General features: G+C 44.3%; 2 protein-coding genes across 2 annotated transcripts in view; both read right to left on the bottom strand.

The window, feature by feature from the left end:
* SNPH (syntaphilin) overlaps nt 1-4,382 on the bottom strand; it is an 18,466-nt gene extending 14,084 nt beyond the window's left edge. Inside the window, exons 1-2 of the mRNA XM_085853663.1 lie at nt 4,283-4,382; nt 1,590-1,706 (exon numbers count right to left, since the gene is read on the bottom strand). Of these exons, the coding sequence (XP_085709789.1) occupies nt 1,590-1,627 (38 nt within the window). The 5' untranslated portion in view covers nt 1,628-1,706; nt 4,283-4,382. The remainder of the gene's footprint in view (nt 1-1,589; nt 1,707-4,282) is intronic.
* A 5,389-nt stretch (nt 4,383-9,771) lies between these two features.
* The window catches only part of LOC147012635 (myosin regulatory light chain 12A-like), an 11,204-nt gene continuing 5,975 nt past the window's right edge, over nt 9,772-15,000 (bottom strand). Inside the window, exons 2-3 of the mRNA XM_085853657.1 lie at nt 14,477-14,638; nt 9,772-12,665 (exon numbers count right to left, since the gene is read on the bottom strand). Coding sequence (XP_085709783.1) covers nt 12,490-12,665; nt 14,477-14,638 — 338 coding nt within the window. The 3' untranslated portion in view covers nt 9,772-12,489. The remainder of the gene's footprint in view (nt 12,666-14,476; nt 14,639-15,000) is intronic.

The following is a 15,000-nucleotide window of genomic DNA, read 5'->3' as shown; positions in this document are numbered from 1 at the left end:
CCACATTGCCAGCACTCGGAGGTCTGACCCCACCCCCAAACCCCATCCCCTTTCCCAGTGTCAGCAATCAATAGCTTGCTCCTTTATATCAACCACCTCTGTGCATCCTTGCAAAACCTGTTTTGTAACTTCACTCCGATCCTAATGACTCGGGCTACATCTTCATCCCTCACCTTCAGACAAGATGCCAGTCAACCACTTAGGGTGCGAACTTTGACTTTCAAAAGTTACAACATTAGTTTGTCTCACCTAAAAAAGATGCTCCTAAAAACCACAAACTCCTTTATGCTGTCAGTACACGATAGACTTGTCGAGCTATCTCTGCAACCAGACTCGGTAGTGTAATGATTGGAGCGTCTGCAAAGAGTCTGCAAGGTCGGTGGTTCAAGCCCCGGCCGAGTCATCCCAAAGACTTAAGAAATGGTCGTGCTGCTTCCTTGCTTGACTCTAACCATTTATAAAGGAGAGAGCATGGACAAACAACAATAGGTTTGCAAGCATTGCACAGGTTTGATGGGCCTAATTGCCTCCTCCTGCACTGATGTTCCTTGTAAGGGAATCCCTCGTACCTTACTTGCCCTGACAAACCTGTCACGGCCCATCTTAAGCTCGTTTCACACAATATGATTACCTGCGAATTCCTGATATCGAAATTGTTGTGAAATTTTAAGATTTTGTCGCAGTCTAAGATAGTCTTGAAAACACATGATTTTTAGCGATTATTTGACAGACTAATTGCCAATCTCCTCCTCCCGCATCCATACAATTCCGACAGTCTCAGTTATCTCCTAATCTTCACGGAGGAGGTCACTGGAGAACTTCAATGTTGTTTTGAAGGTACAAGGGGCTGGCATGATAGCTCAGAGGTTTGCAGACTTGCCTTTGAGCTGTCTAACCAGCGTTTGAATGTCGACCCAGGTATGAATTGTCACCCTCGTGTTTCGTATGTGTGCGCCATCCATCAGAAGGACATCAAGTCAGAGGACACGTATGCTGGCAATGACCGTTCATGGACGTTAAAGATCCCATGGTGTCTTTCACAAAAAGTAGGCGAGTCATCCCCGACACCCTGATCAAATTACAATTTCCTGCTCTTTGTGAAAGACAGCGTGGGATTACGAGACTTTCATAGCAATGAGGAAAGTGAAGAATTGCAGTATGGAAGCAGGCACGTACACGTCATGTGTCATGTGACAGACTGGTGATCTGCACAGGATGCGGTTTAGCTTTGAAACATCTCTCGACCCGAAGCTCTGTTAAACTACAGGCCTCCATTGTTATTATTTTGAACGTCCAGGAATGCTTTAACCACATTTTGAGAACCTTTTCTTCATCTTTGATCGTCTGTCATCGTAGTACATACATCATGCTTCTTGCGGCAAGAGATGGTGATCACGTGTTTTCTTTCCATTCATCGATTGACTCACGAGCAAGCAAGCGTGCTTCGGCACGATTTATGAGAAACTATGGCAAGCAACAAAAACAATGAGCGTGGTTCATCTGTGTGATCAACCAAAAGTAAATAATTGCAGCCCTGAACACACTACATAGTCCATTAAAAGGATAAGCGATTGAGCGGTTCCTTTTACCTGGGTGAAGAGCATGGCGAGGTCTTCCGGCTTGACATCTCGAGGGCTTTCTGCTCGACGGACTCAACCAGCCATGGAAGAGGTCCCCAAACGAAGCTGCACAAGTTGGATTGATGTCTGCAAACAAAAGTTCAGTCATTTCCATGTAAGGACAACCTCATGCTCGCCGCAGCTTACAAAACCCTTACCACTGTGTGCTTACAAGGGACAATCTGGATCACGGTCATCTTTGCAGCGACATCCGAGAAGCTCAGAAGTCGCGCACTCACCTTTGAGCCGTCTAGTCTGGATTTGATTCTCGACCTGACGATAAACTGGCGGATTGGTGCTTCGCAAACAGGGGTTTCAATCACAAAGTGGGCCATCCTTCCCTCGGATGAATGTTAAGCTGAGTGTCCTGTCTGTTAGCATTAGTCGGTAGACGTTAAAGATCCCACCACCGTCTATCGCGACGAGTAGGCGAGTTGTCGTCGGCACCCTGAACAAACTACAAATGCCTGCCCTAATCTACAGGGGGCACTGCATCAGTGACACAACTGCGTCCACAGCAATGATCGAAAATAGTGGTCACACTCCACACATGAATGAAAGAATGAATGAATCACAGGAAGGTTCTCATTTGCTACTGGGATCCTTTTTTCTACCAGTCTATAATCTTCCTTACACCTTTGGGTCCCAAATGTTTGGCAACCATGCGGTATGACCTTCAGCACATGATGTATGGACCAATGAGGTCGAGGTTTACACAAAGGAACAAAAAAGAAAATCCAGGAGTTTAACTTCTCAATCAATATCCTTGTCAAAAAGAAACCGACAAAGAAAAAAAAATGCGAAAAAGAGTAATTGTTTGCATCACGTGCTTTTCCCAGCCAATCAGGGATGCTGAATATGGAAATGAGATATTTATAAAATGCTCAAACACCCCCTCTCCCTCCTTTTTTGGCATGGAACTTCACAGCCTGGTGTTGTAGCAGGGGTCCACCTGCTTGCTGGGTGTTGCAGGGGTCCACCTGCTTGCTGGGTGTTGCAGGGGTCCACCTGCTTGCTGGGTGTTGCAGGGGTGCACCTGCTTGCCGGGTGTTGCAGGGGTGCACCTGCTTGCCAGGTGTTGCAGGGGTCCACCTGCTTGCCAGGTGTTGCAGGGGTCCACCTGCTTGCCGAGTGTTGCAGGGGTCCACCTGCTTGCCGGGTGTTGCAGGGGTGCACCTGCTTGCCGGGTGTTGCAGGGGTGCACCTGCTTGCCAGGTGTTGCAGGGGTGCACCTGCTTGCCGGGTGTTGCAGGGGTGCACCTGCTTGCCAGGTGTTGCAGGGGTCCACCTGCTTGTCAGGTGTTGCAGGGGTGCACCTGCTGGATGAGTCACTAAAGAACACAATTTTCCGCATTCCCCCCGCAAAGCTCATTTTCCAAATGGTACCTGTGAGAAAGGCTGGATCGATAACAAGCTTCCTCGCCGCTCCTGGTAATCCTCATGCATTGACAGGGATTATAATTATAGCGCTTTCTTCAATCCTTTACAACCACATTGCACCTCTCACCGTCCCAACTGCTCCTTGCCCTCCTTTTCCCCCCCACACGTGTTCACCTGCCAGGTGGGAATCACGTCGGGATCGTAAAACCCACCTGGGAGACCTCATCGATCACGATTGGCGCTTCAGGTTTGGTCCTAATTGGATCCATGATGATTGGCGGTTCAGGTTCAGTCCTGATTGGATCCACGATGATGATTGGCGGTTCAGGTTTGGTCCTGATTGGATCCACAATGATGATTGGCGGTTCAGGTTCGGTCCTGATTGGCTCCACGATGACGATTGGCAGTTCGGTCCTGATTGGATCCATGATGATGATTGGTGGTTCAGGTTCGGTCCTGATTGGCTCCACGATGACGATTGGCAGTTTGGTCCTGATTGGATCCACGATGATGATTGGTGGTTCAGGTTCGGTCTTGATTGGCTCCACGATGATGATTGGAGGTTCAGGTTCGGTCCTGATTGGCTCCACGATGATGATTGGCGGTTCAGGATTTGATGCATTCCAAAAAATATATAAATAAACAGATTTAAAAATGGAGGAATCAGGAGTCTCTGGGGAGGTCGTGGATCCTCCATTGAATGCGACTAATTCGCAATGGCCGTGCCGTCGGTCTCGGTCCGGTGTAGAATATGCAACGTCATCATCATCATCATCATCATCAATAATAATAATAATCATAATAATAATTAATCGATCAAACACCGCGCAGGTATCCGATCAATATCAATGACTTGCACAGCTCGCAGCACGTGATGTACGAAACCCGCCATAAACCGCTCGATGCTCGCCGCACGCAGCACGTGATGTACGAAACCCGCCATAAACCGCTCGATGCTCGCCGCACGCAGCACGTGATGTACGAAACCCGCCATAAACCGCTCGATGCTCGCCGCACGCAGCACGTGATGTACGAAACCCGCCATAAACCGCTCGATGCTCGCCGCACGCAGCACGTCATGTACGAAACCCGCCATAAACCGCACGATGCTCGCAGCACGTCATGCACGAAACCCGCTATAAACCGCACAATGCTCGCAGCACGTCATGCACGAAACCCGCCATAAACCGCACGATGCTCGCCGCACGCAGCACGTCATGCACGAAACCCGCCATAAACCGCACGATGCTCGCAGCACGCCGTGCACCCACATCCCGTCGAACCTGCGCCTCTCGAGCCTTGTTTGTTTACACCTCCGCAGGCTCGTTCCTCCTGTGATCCCAACCAGAACGAGCAACCGAAGGACGAACGGTTCCAATACATTGGGGGGGAGGGGGGGGGAACTCTGCAGCGCGTCCCGTTTCCCCCTGGCGGTCACACGTTCGAAAATCGTACAAAAGGGAAATCAATTTATTACGTACTCGTATAACTATTAACTTAAACAGAGAATAATTTTCGATTTTCCACAGACGTGTGGAGAGGGTGGATGGAAGGACGACGGATGAACTGAGGGAGGAGATTGGTGTGCAGACAGGGCCGGATTAAGGTTTTCGTAGGCCAAGGCCCGGGCCTCATGAGCCCCGTGGTTAATCCGGCCCTGAGTGCAGATGAGCTTGACTGGGAGATTGGTGTGAAAATGAGCTTGACGGGTAGATTGGTGTGCTGATGAGCTTGATGGGGAGATTGGTGTGTAGATGAGCTTGACGGGTAGATTGGTGTGCAGATGAGCTTGACGGGGAGATTGGTGTGCAGATGAGCTTGACTGGGAGATTGGTGTGAAAATTAGCTTGACTGGGAGATTGGTGTGTAGATGAGCTTGATGGGGAGATTGGTGTGTAGATGAGCTTGACTGGGAGATTGGTGTGTAGATGAGCTTGACTGGGAGATTGGTATGTAGATGCGCTTGATGGGGAGATTGGTGTGTAGATGAGCTTGACTGGGAGATTGGTGTGTAGATGAGCTTGACGGGGAGATTGGTGTGCAGATGAGCTTGATGGGGAGATTGGTGTGCAGATGAGCTTGACGGGGAGATTGGTGTGTAGATGAGCTTGACGGGGAGATTGGTGTATAGATGAGCTTGACTGGGAGATTGGTATGTAGATGAGCTTGACTGGGAGATTGGTGTGCAGATGAGCTTGACTGGGAGATTGGTGTGCAGATGAGCTTGACGAGGAGATTGGTGTGTAGATGAGCTTGATGGGGAGATTGGTGTATAGATGAGCTTGACTGGGAGATTGGTATGTAGATGAGCTTGACTGGGAGATTTGTGTGTAGATGAGCTTGACTGGGAGATTGGTGTGCAGATGAGCTTGACAGGGAGATTGGTGTGCAGATGAGCTTGACAGGGAGATTGGTGTGTAGATGAGCTTGACTGGGAGATTGGTGTGTAGATGAGCTTAACGGGGAGATTGGTGTGTAGATGAGCTTGATGGGGAGATTGGTGTGCAGATGAGCTTGACTGGGAGATTGGTGTGTAGATGAGCTTGATGGGGAGATTGGTGTGCAGATGAGCTTGACTGGGAGATTGGTGTGCAGATGAGCTTGACGGGGAGATTGGTGTGCAGATGAGCTTGACTGGGAGATTGGTGTGCAGATGAGCTTGACGTGGAGATTGGTGTGCAGATGAGCTTGATTGGGAGATTGTTGTGCAGATGAGCTTGACGGGGAGATTGGTGACATGCCATGGCTGAGAATGGGCTGGACACTTGATGCGGATGGGGGAAGAGAGAATGGCAAAGAGAGCAGATAGGTTGGGGGAGAAAGGTCGGAGGAAAAGAAGAAATGAGGTTGAGATGGAAGCATTGTGTGAGGGGGGTTATTAGTAAGGTTGGGGTGATAGTTGGAGAGTGGAGAGAGTTGGCTGAGGACAGAGGGCCTTGGAGGAGTATTGTGGTCAAGGCAGGGCAGAAGCTTGTTGCTGCGTCCTTGGTGCTTATGTAGGAATACAAACGGAGAAGGTTTCATGCTACACCAATGGCCAAGAGACCCCAACCTTGTCAGAAATTGGACGAGGTGTGTCCGAAATAGCCGAACGTGGATCGGGCCTTCAAAATGTTCGTTTTTTGTGCTCGGAACATGTTGCAGAGCACAGTTATGAAACGACAGATGGATAGATCTTGTGGTTATCAGCCACAATGGAGAGGCGATGCCATACCCATGATTCGGCAGAAGAAACAGTCATCCCTCGAAACTGTGACACCATCTCTACCCATCCACCGGCAGGTGTACATGGACGATTTGAGCGGTGAATCAAACACCTGTTGCCATCGCCCGGTAGTCACCACAAGAGCGACTGAAAAATAATTATCGAATATCAGCACAAATTTCTGCAAATCAAATGAACCACCGTCTATTTACATTTGAAAGTATGTACAGTGTGTAATATCTACTCCCGGAGGATTTGACCTCGGACGCTAAAAATTTCAGGGTATCCCATCATTCGACAAAACGCACCACAAGCACACACACCCTCCATCCCACCGAGCTGAAGTGAAAACGTGACCAGCGTTTTCATGTGCACGAACACGTCCGCTTTCTTCCTCTGAATCGCTCGCACAAGGCTGGGCTCGGTACGATATGGCTCCACAACTAGGATTGGGTAAATATGATTGAAATTTTGTGCATAGCATTTTCTACGGCCGTTTTCCATACTGAATCCGAATCCGGTGGAATTTTGTTTTTTACCTCCGATGACCTTTGACCCCGGGAACCTTAATTTATTCAAAATGGCGGCCAAAAAGTGACCTTTTTCATGTTTTCCTTCTCTAATGTGACTAATAAGGCTTGTAATATATCATTCCATATGTTTTTCAGGTCAAAGAATACACTAATCACTTTTTCAAATTGATTGAATGTTGCATAGGACCGAAATCAAGTAATTTAGGAAAAAGGAAGACATTGAAGAAAAAGAATTGAATACTATACAAACTTGCAAAGAGCACAAAGGACCTTTGACCCCAGACAGTCTAGATTTACTGAGTGCACTATCGGAGAAAGAACTTCTAGCGGAAGTGACATATTTATGCTTCACTGTAGCCCCAGACATACGCCAACAAATATGTGTGAAGGATGGAGCAGGGAAATTCCGCATTCAAAAATTCAGTTTGACTGAGCTACACAACTCTATAAAGAATGCTATCGAACCCGATGAATCCGTGCAGGATAACATTAATGAGCTTTTGTTGGCGGCACCGGTGTGATCTCGGTCTTTTGTTGATCTGAGAATGACGAAAACAGTTCAATTTCAGCAAAATATTGTGCTGTTTTCAAAAATTGTGCTTTAAAAATCATCAAATCGTTGCATAAGTGTCATTTTCGTATTTCCTGATCGGAAAAACCTATAAATTGATATATTACAAGCCTTGTTTTCTCTCATTTGGTCAGAAATTCATAAAAAAAAATATCTTTTTTTGTCGCCAATTTGAGCAAATGAATGTTCCGGGGGTCAAAAGTCATCGGAGGTTAAAAAAATTCCAACGTTTTCAGATTCAGCATCGAAAATGGCCATAGAAAATGCTATGCGAAGACACTTAACCGAAAAAAAACTTCACTATTTAACCAACCCTACCACAATTCCCCACAAAGATTTTCGGTCACTAATTTTGTCTCCAACCGTTCCTTCAAAATCCCACTCATCAGTTTCAACATTCTGAGAACCTTCATTGTTGCTCATGACGGTGGAATCAGTATCGGAATCCAAGCTCGACATGCACCGTTTCTCAATGTAAAATCGCCGTTCGGATCAATAAGGCTACCGGATGTGACGTCACTGGCGAATTCAAAAATCGCCACTTTGGGCTTTTTTTCGACACTTTCTGATTTGGCAAAAAAAAAAAAAAAATTCCCTTCAAATTAGACCGTGATTAACGATTCTCAACGGTTTTCAGAAAGAAAGAAAAAAATTGTGTTTGGGTTCCCCCTTCAAGCAATTGGTTCACTTCTTTCTGTCTCTCTGTCCGTGTGTCTATAAATGTCAGTTCATGATCGAGGAATAACTTGAATGTTGAATTGTAATTGAATGTTATCTTTTCAACACAAATTGGAACAGAAATCGGAAAACGAACCTGTTGTTTCACAGTACTTTGGTTATCTAGAAATATCAGGTTAGGGCTTTTACTTAGCGTCCACAAAGGTGAGGGTCAAAGGTTAAAATCGGATGTGAAATTAAGGTTTCTGGCCATTCAAGCATTGAAATTTCAATCAATCCAGACAAGACTTGGTACAAAAAATACCTGAACACAATCCTTACAGACTAAAGCAGGTCGTGGTAGACATATTCGTGTGGTATCTTAATTTGGCAAATATTTGTGTGTTCATATTTCATTGAAGGTCTGGCAGGATGGCCAAGCTAGAGGTACAGACACTCACCTGCTTCTAAGCTGTCTAGCCTAGGTTGAAATCCAGACCTACCTATAAACTATCATCCCGGTGTTTCACATGCAGAGTGATTCATCAGTGTGTGTGCCGTCTCATCGAATGGACGTGAAACTTTTCTTCCTTCGCGAAGAAAAGGCGAGCTATCGCTGGCACCCTAAACAATTTCCAGCCCTAACTACTGCTGGGAAGGTAATGGCAAACCACTCAATATAACCCTTGCCAAGAAACTGCTTCGGCAGTACCGACGCTCTGTAACAGAACATGGTAGATCAGAATCAGAATTTCAGTGAACACATGTACTTTGGAGTGTCCCAGAAGTCTTTTAGCAAACTAGGATGTGCTGGCCTATTTCGGGTCTGATCTGACCTTTCCCTCATTAGTATATGTGGCCAGTGAGCAACACTGTTTGCATTGACCAGCGTCTATCTCTCAATGATAATAGATGCTGACCGTAATCCCTAATTCCGTTGGCACAACATGGACTGTTTGATCGAAAGTTTTGCTTGCATGTTGAAGAACATCACAAATAGATGAGTTTATGGCATGCAAGAGGGTGCAGGTGCCAAACATTTTGAGTCATCTATCCAAAATGCTGTTGCACGACTATTTATCGCGACGTGGAATTTACGCCACGTCGGTACAACTTTAAGCATTGCTCGCTCCTTCGTTGGCAACTGTGACATTCAGTGCAACCTCAATTTTAAATACATTTTATCATTCATGATGTTTCATGATGGCCAACATTCGATTGTTTTTGGCTTTTGAACATAAAAATCGATCTTTTCATTCTTCATGCCACGTATCCACGGAAAAGACCAAATGAATCAGAAGCTTCATTTCAAATGCGAAAAGGGTGACAAGAAGAAATCGAGAGAATAAGGTAGGAAGGAGAGTGAGTTTGTCTGTGACTGATTTAATTACATTTTGAGCACAAAACAGAGAAGTTCAGAAGAGATTTGTTAATTAACAAATGGATGATGAGATGACATCAAGGCAGAAACAGCATTGTCTCCAGCATTAGAGGAGGTGGCATTGAGCTCTGTGCAGACAGCTAGCTGTCTGCCGGGTTTGCACAAACCAGCACCGTTCCCCAAATGTTGGAGAAACTTGGTGCTCATGCCAATCTGTTCAATTCCCGTTTGCAATGGCAACGTCTGACTCCAGGTCATGTGGACCGCCCCGTGCCCACCACTCATGTTGGTTCTCCACATGCCGATGTGGTCACTCGGACATACGGACCAGCCTGAGCTCCAAGCAAAAGCCGCAGACCTCGTACAAGAACAGACAGAATGTTCTTTTAAATGAGAATTATAGCACAGTTGGCACGAGCAAAGAATGGCAATGAGGAAGGTTTTATTGAACGAAGTCACAGATTAATTATTAAACCTTTAAAACCTGTGAGTTTTATTATTGATCAATCAAAAGAATTATGAAACTCGAGATTTCTAGAAAGTGAGCTTTGTTAAGCATTTTAATGGGGAGGATAGGAGCCACCAGTGCTGTGTTAGAGAGAGCACATTCATCACGAAACACAAAAATTGGGTTCACGTACACTACCGGTCAAAAGTTTGAGAACACCCCCATTTTTCAAGTTTTTACAGAAATTTAAGCAGTTTAATGTTTCAATGTACACTGAAATTAAAGCATAGAACAAATAAACAATTTCAGATAAAAAAGAAATCGTGGAATCGTTTTGTTGAACAAAATTTAATCTAAATTTTTGACTCATCAAAGTAGCCACCTTTAGCAGATATAACAGCCGAACATACTCGTGGCATTCTTTCTACAATGGAAATCAAATATTGTTGGGAAAGTTCTTCCCAACACTGTTGCAGAAGTTCCCACAAATGTGTTGCACTTGCAGGTTGCTTTGATTTCACTCTTCTGTCCAGTTCATCCCAAACCAGCTCGATGGGATTTAAGTCTGGAGACTGTGCTGGTCATTCCATGATTTGAAGCCCACCATCTTGTTCTTTTATTCTAAGGTAGTTCTGACATAGCCTGGAGGTATGTTTTGGGTCGTTATCTTGCTGTAGGATGAACCCCTGACCAACTAGGTGTAGACCAGAGGGTATTGCATGGCACTGCAAAATGCTGTGGAAGCCCTTTTGGTTCAGGGTGCAAGTCACTCTGTGCAAGTCGCCGACTCTGGATCCAGCAAAAGAGCCTCAGATCATCACGCTTCCTCCTCTATGTTTGACAGTTGGTGTCACACACTGAGGAACCATCCTTTCGCCTTCTCGACGGCGTACAAAAACCCTGCGTGATGAACCGAAGATTTCAAATTTTGACTCATCGGTCCATGAGACCTTTTTCCAATTTTCAGTAGTCCACTGGCAGGGATCCATGGCCCAGGCAAGCCTCTTTTTCTTATTTTTCCATCTTAGCAATGACTTTCTTACAGCCACTTAACCTGTCAAACCTGCAGCTCGAAGTCTTCTATTCACAGTTGAAATGGAGACTTCCTTACTTAGACCAGTGTTAAGCTGTGCTTGAAGCTGCTGTCCTGTGAGCCACCTATCACGCAAGCTGTTGACTCAGAAACTTGTCTTCTGATTGTGTTGTGGCTTTGGGTCTGCCAGACCTCTTCCTGTCAGAGTTTCCTCCAGTTTCCAAGTGCCTTTTGATGATGTAGGAAACTGTACTCACTGACACCTTGGATTACTTTGCAATTTCTCTGAAGGAAAGACCTACACTTTTAAGGGTTATCATGGTCTGTCTGTCTTCCTTTGTTAATTGTCTTTTTCTCACCATTATGATAGCAATATAATACTTCCTGCAGTGCAATATTGTCCAAATAATGCTTCACAGTCTGTTCCAACACTGCTTTTATTCCGATAGAGGGTTTGCAACGAATGAACAAAAGTTTGGATGCCTGTTGGAATTGTTTGCATCAACTTTCAAGGCTTAATTTACTTCCATTGCTGTAGAACAGCTGCAGTTGCTAACCCATTACTTGTTCCCTGAAAAGGGAACAAGAACAAGTTTTTCACAACTCTGAAATTTACATTATTTTTCAGTTTTTGGAAACCTAAACTTTTTTTTTTAACCTCTGGCAGTTTACCGCTTAGCTTTATACCATTTCAGTTTATTCACTGGACTTGAACTGCTGAAATTTCAGTAAAAACTGGAAAAATGGGGGTGTTCTAAAACTTATGACCGGTAGTGTACATCAGTGATCTCCTTCCAATAATTCCAATAATCCATGACATCAAATAAAAGTGAAATAACAAAATGTATGAAGGATGCATGATCCATCCATTGGGATCAGACTCTGTGCAGAGCGTTGTTGCTGTCTGAGCAGTCTCCTTGGCTATTGGGTACAATCCTGGACGGGTAACCACTCCAACACAGAATAACAGCAAGCTGGCACTCATTGTGCTGACCTCAGAAGGACGACAGGCAGAGTCAACCCCACCTGGTATTAATTCAACAACCAAGTGGGATTTGAACTCAGAATCATAGGATCTCAAACCCACCACCCTAACCATTAAACCAACACTAGGCATATTGATGTATGATGTTAGCGGTGTACCAATTGTAAATGAGGAAGAGGGGTACATTTCAGTTTGAAAACTTGCCAGATTATCAGAATACTGCTTCACAAGTCTTTTAAACACACAGAACACCATGCTGGTCCCAGATTTATGTTTAATATATTTTATTAATTTTGGCCACAGATTAAGTCATCACTGGCAATCTTGAGGGCAGTTTTGCACCCTGTAATTTCCATTATAACAAGAGATCATATGAATCTCAGACAACCATTAGAACTACTTCCTTCACTAAACATTCAAATAAAATGCTTGAAAATTAACGGTTACCCAGTTATGCAAGCTCATTAATAAGTTATGGAGTGAAAAAGTAATTATTACGAGGCAACCGTGACTGCAGGTGCATCCATCAATTCAACAAAAACAAAATAATACATGAAAATATTACTTGCTATATGATCTGCTAAATCTATCATTATTATCTAATAGACAGTACATTACTGTATATGGTTAGAATCCCAATAACAAAGAAAGGTAATGCTGCTGTCCTTCCGACTCTCTCACTGGTCATCCTTCTCTCTGGCTCCGCGCTTCAGCAGGCGAGAAAACTCCATGTAATTGATGTCTCCTTTTGAATTGATTGGTGCACCATGGAGCAGCTGATCCACTTGCTCATCACTGAAGCGGTCTCCCATGGTGGTCATGAGCTCTCGGAAATGGTCCTCATTAATCTGTCCTTTTGAGTCATGGGGTTCCAGGGTTACAAGGAAGGGTGAATGGAAGGAAAGATATTGTTAAATGCACACACTACAAAGAAAAAAAGCCTTTCTATCGATGGATTGGGGTTAAATAAACCACTGAGCCAAGTACATATAGGACCTCATGATGTCACAGCAACAAGGATTGCATTAATCAACTGGAATGGCACTCGGTAGACCGGATACCTCTGCCAGGCTGAACAGTTTATGTTTTGTATTGCACTGATAGGCTGGATCTGCATCAGGACCTAAACCAAAATCTAATCAGCTTGTTCTTGTCACCTTACCCAACTGATCCACCAACTGAACCTATCACTCAATTGTGAAGAATCCCTTGAAACATGACAGTATCTAGATCTTCACCACAATCTAACCAATTAGTCCTCATCACACACCCAAACCGCTCACCAAGTTTCATCCGATCCGTCCATAACTTTTTGAGATAGCGTGCAATATATCGTTTTTGGCCCGTTCTCTCAATGGTAAAGAATTACTTTAGAATTCTCGTATCCGTATCCAGGACTTCACCAAAATCGAATCAATTCTTCCTTGCCACACACCCAACCTGTCCACCAAATTTATTCTGAATCCATCCATAACTTTTTGAGATGTACTGCTCACAGACAGACAGACGACAGACAAACAAGAAATATGTCGCACATAGCACAATACCAGCGAAATACAAATAAACAATAGTTGCCATGGAAACAGCAATTTGATAATTTTGAAAATCTGACCTATCAATTGTTTTACATGATTGAATGGTATGCATAACAAATTTGGTTGATACATTTTTAAATTGCAGCCTAATAGGTATGTTACATGTTTCAGATGGCCTTGACCTTGACCTTTGACGAAGTTTGACCAAATTTTTCTCACATACTCTGCACATACGTACAAATAAGCTGCATAAGTTTCAATTTGATATCTTGAAGAATTACTGAGGTCTGGTAATAATAAATTCACAAACAGGCCCATTTGATTATAATGGGGTGAAATTGTTGTCATGGAAACCACTGACGTGTCAAAAAGGCTAAATTGATTTATTATGATTTTTGGTGAACCAGGTCTGTGACACAATATACAATTTTAAGTAAAATTTTAAGTCATCGGATGAAAATCGACGATTTTATGCGACCTTGACCTTTTGACCTCAAAAACAATATGCTTCCAGGTTTCAATTAGTGAACCAACTCAGCGACCCAATATACAATATCTATTCAACCTAGCAGAGTACCCAACCCTCGGGTGGGTGGAGATTGTGCATTAATTACTGAAAAAACTATTGTCTGTATCTTGTAAAAAGACTATAGAAGTTTGTGTGGTGTGCGTCTAAAGGGTCTAAGTGGTCCAAAGGGTTTATAGGGGTTTAAAGGATGTAAAAGGTTGAAAGGTCAAGGGGTCGAAGTTCCTAAAGGGTGTAAATATCTTCAGGAGTCTCAGGGGTCAAAAGCATCTGAAAAGGTCTTGAAGGGTATAAAAGGTCGAAAGGGATCGAAAGTGTCTGTAGGTCCCAATGAGGCTAAGCGATCTAAGAGAGTCAAAAATGTCTAGAGGGTCGATAGACCCCAAGGAGGTGAAGCAATCTAAAGGCTCAAGGGGTATAAGAGGGTCTAAAGGGATCTAAACGGTCGAAAATTTAAGGGGTTTAAAGTTTATGTTCCAGTAGTGGTTGTGGGTCTAAAGGGTCTGCAGAGTCTAAGGAGTCTAAAGTGTCCAACGAGGGTCGATTGGGTCTACAAGTTTGAAAGGTCGAAGGATCAAGGGATCCAATAGTCTAGGTTCTCACCTGTGCCATCCTCATCAAAGCAGGCAAAAGCATTTCGGATTACATCTTCAGGATCAGTCCCATTCATCTTCTCACCAAACATGGTGAGGAACATGGTAAAGTTGATGGGACCCATGGCCTCTCCGATCATCTCTTCCAACATCTCATCAGAGGTGGTTTTACCTGGAAGACATATTTCCCCCCCCCAAAATTAAATAAAAACACAGCATAACTGTGTGACACCACTAATACTGATATAGGATTTCTTACACTGCATATATCTTTCAGTCCTTTCACTGATATCTGATATTTATTGTTATTATTATTTTTGTCTACACTGTCGAGGCTTGCATGAGAACTATCACACAGAACGTACAACAAAGGGAGCAGGAGACAAGAGGGGCAGGAGAGAGAAGGAAAAATCAGTGTGGAACAGAGACACGAGGAGATCTGTGGAAGGGAGAGGGATTAGGTGGGGTACACAGGGTAAACAAGATGGACACTACAGGGACTTTCAAGTCCTTACACGACAGGGACTTTCAGGA

This window comes from Eptatretus burgeri, chromosome 14 (assembly GCF_056783735.1).
Source record: "Eptatretus burgeri isolate ZD-2024b chromosome 14, Ebu_testis_v1, whole genome shotgun sequence".
Taxonomy (NCBI): Eukaryota; Metazoa; Chordata; class Myxini; order Myxiniformes; family Myxinidae; genus Eptatretus; species Eptatretus burgeri.
Note: the sequence above shows the minus strand (reverse complement) of the source record. Positions and strands in the feature narration are given on the sequence as shown.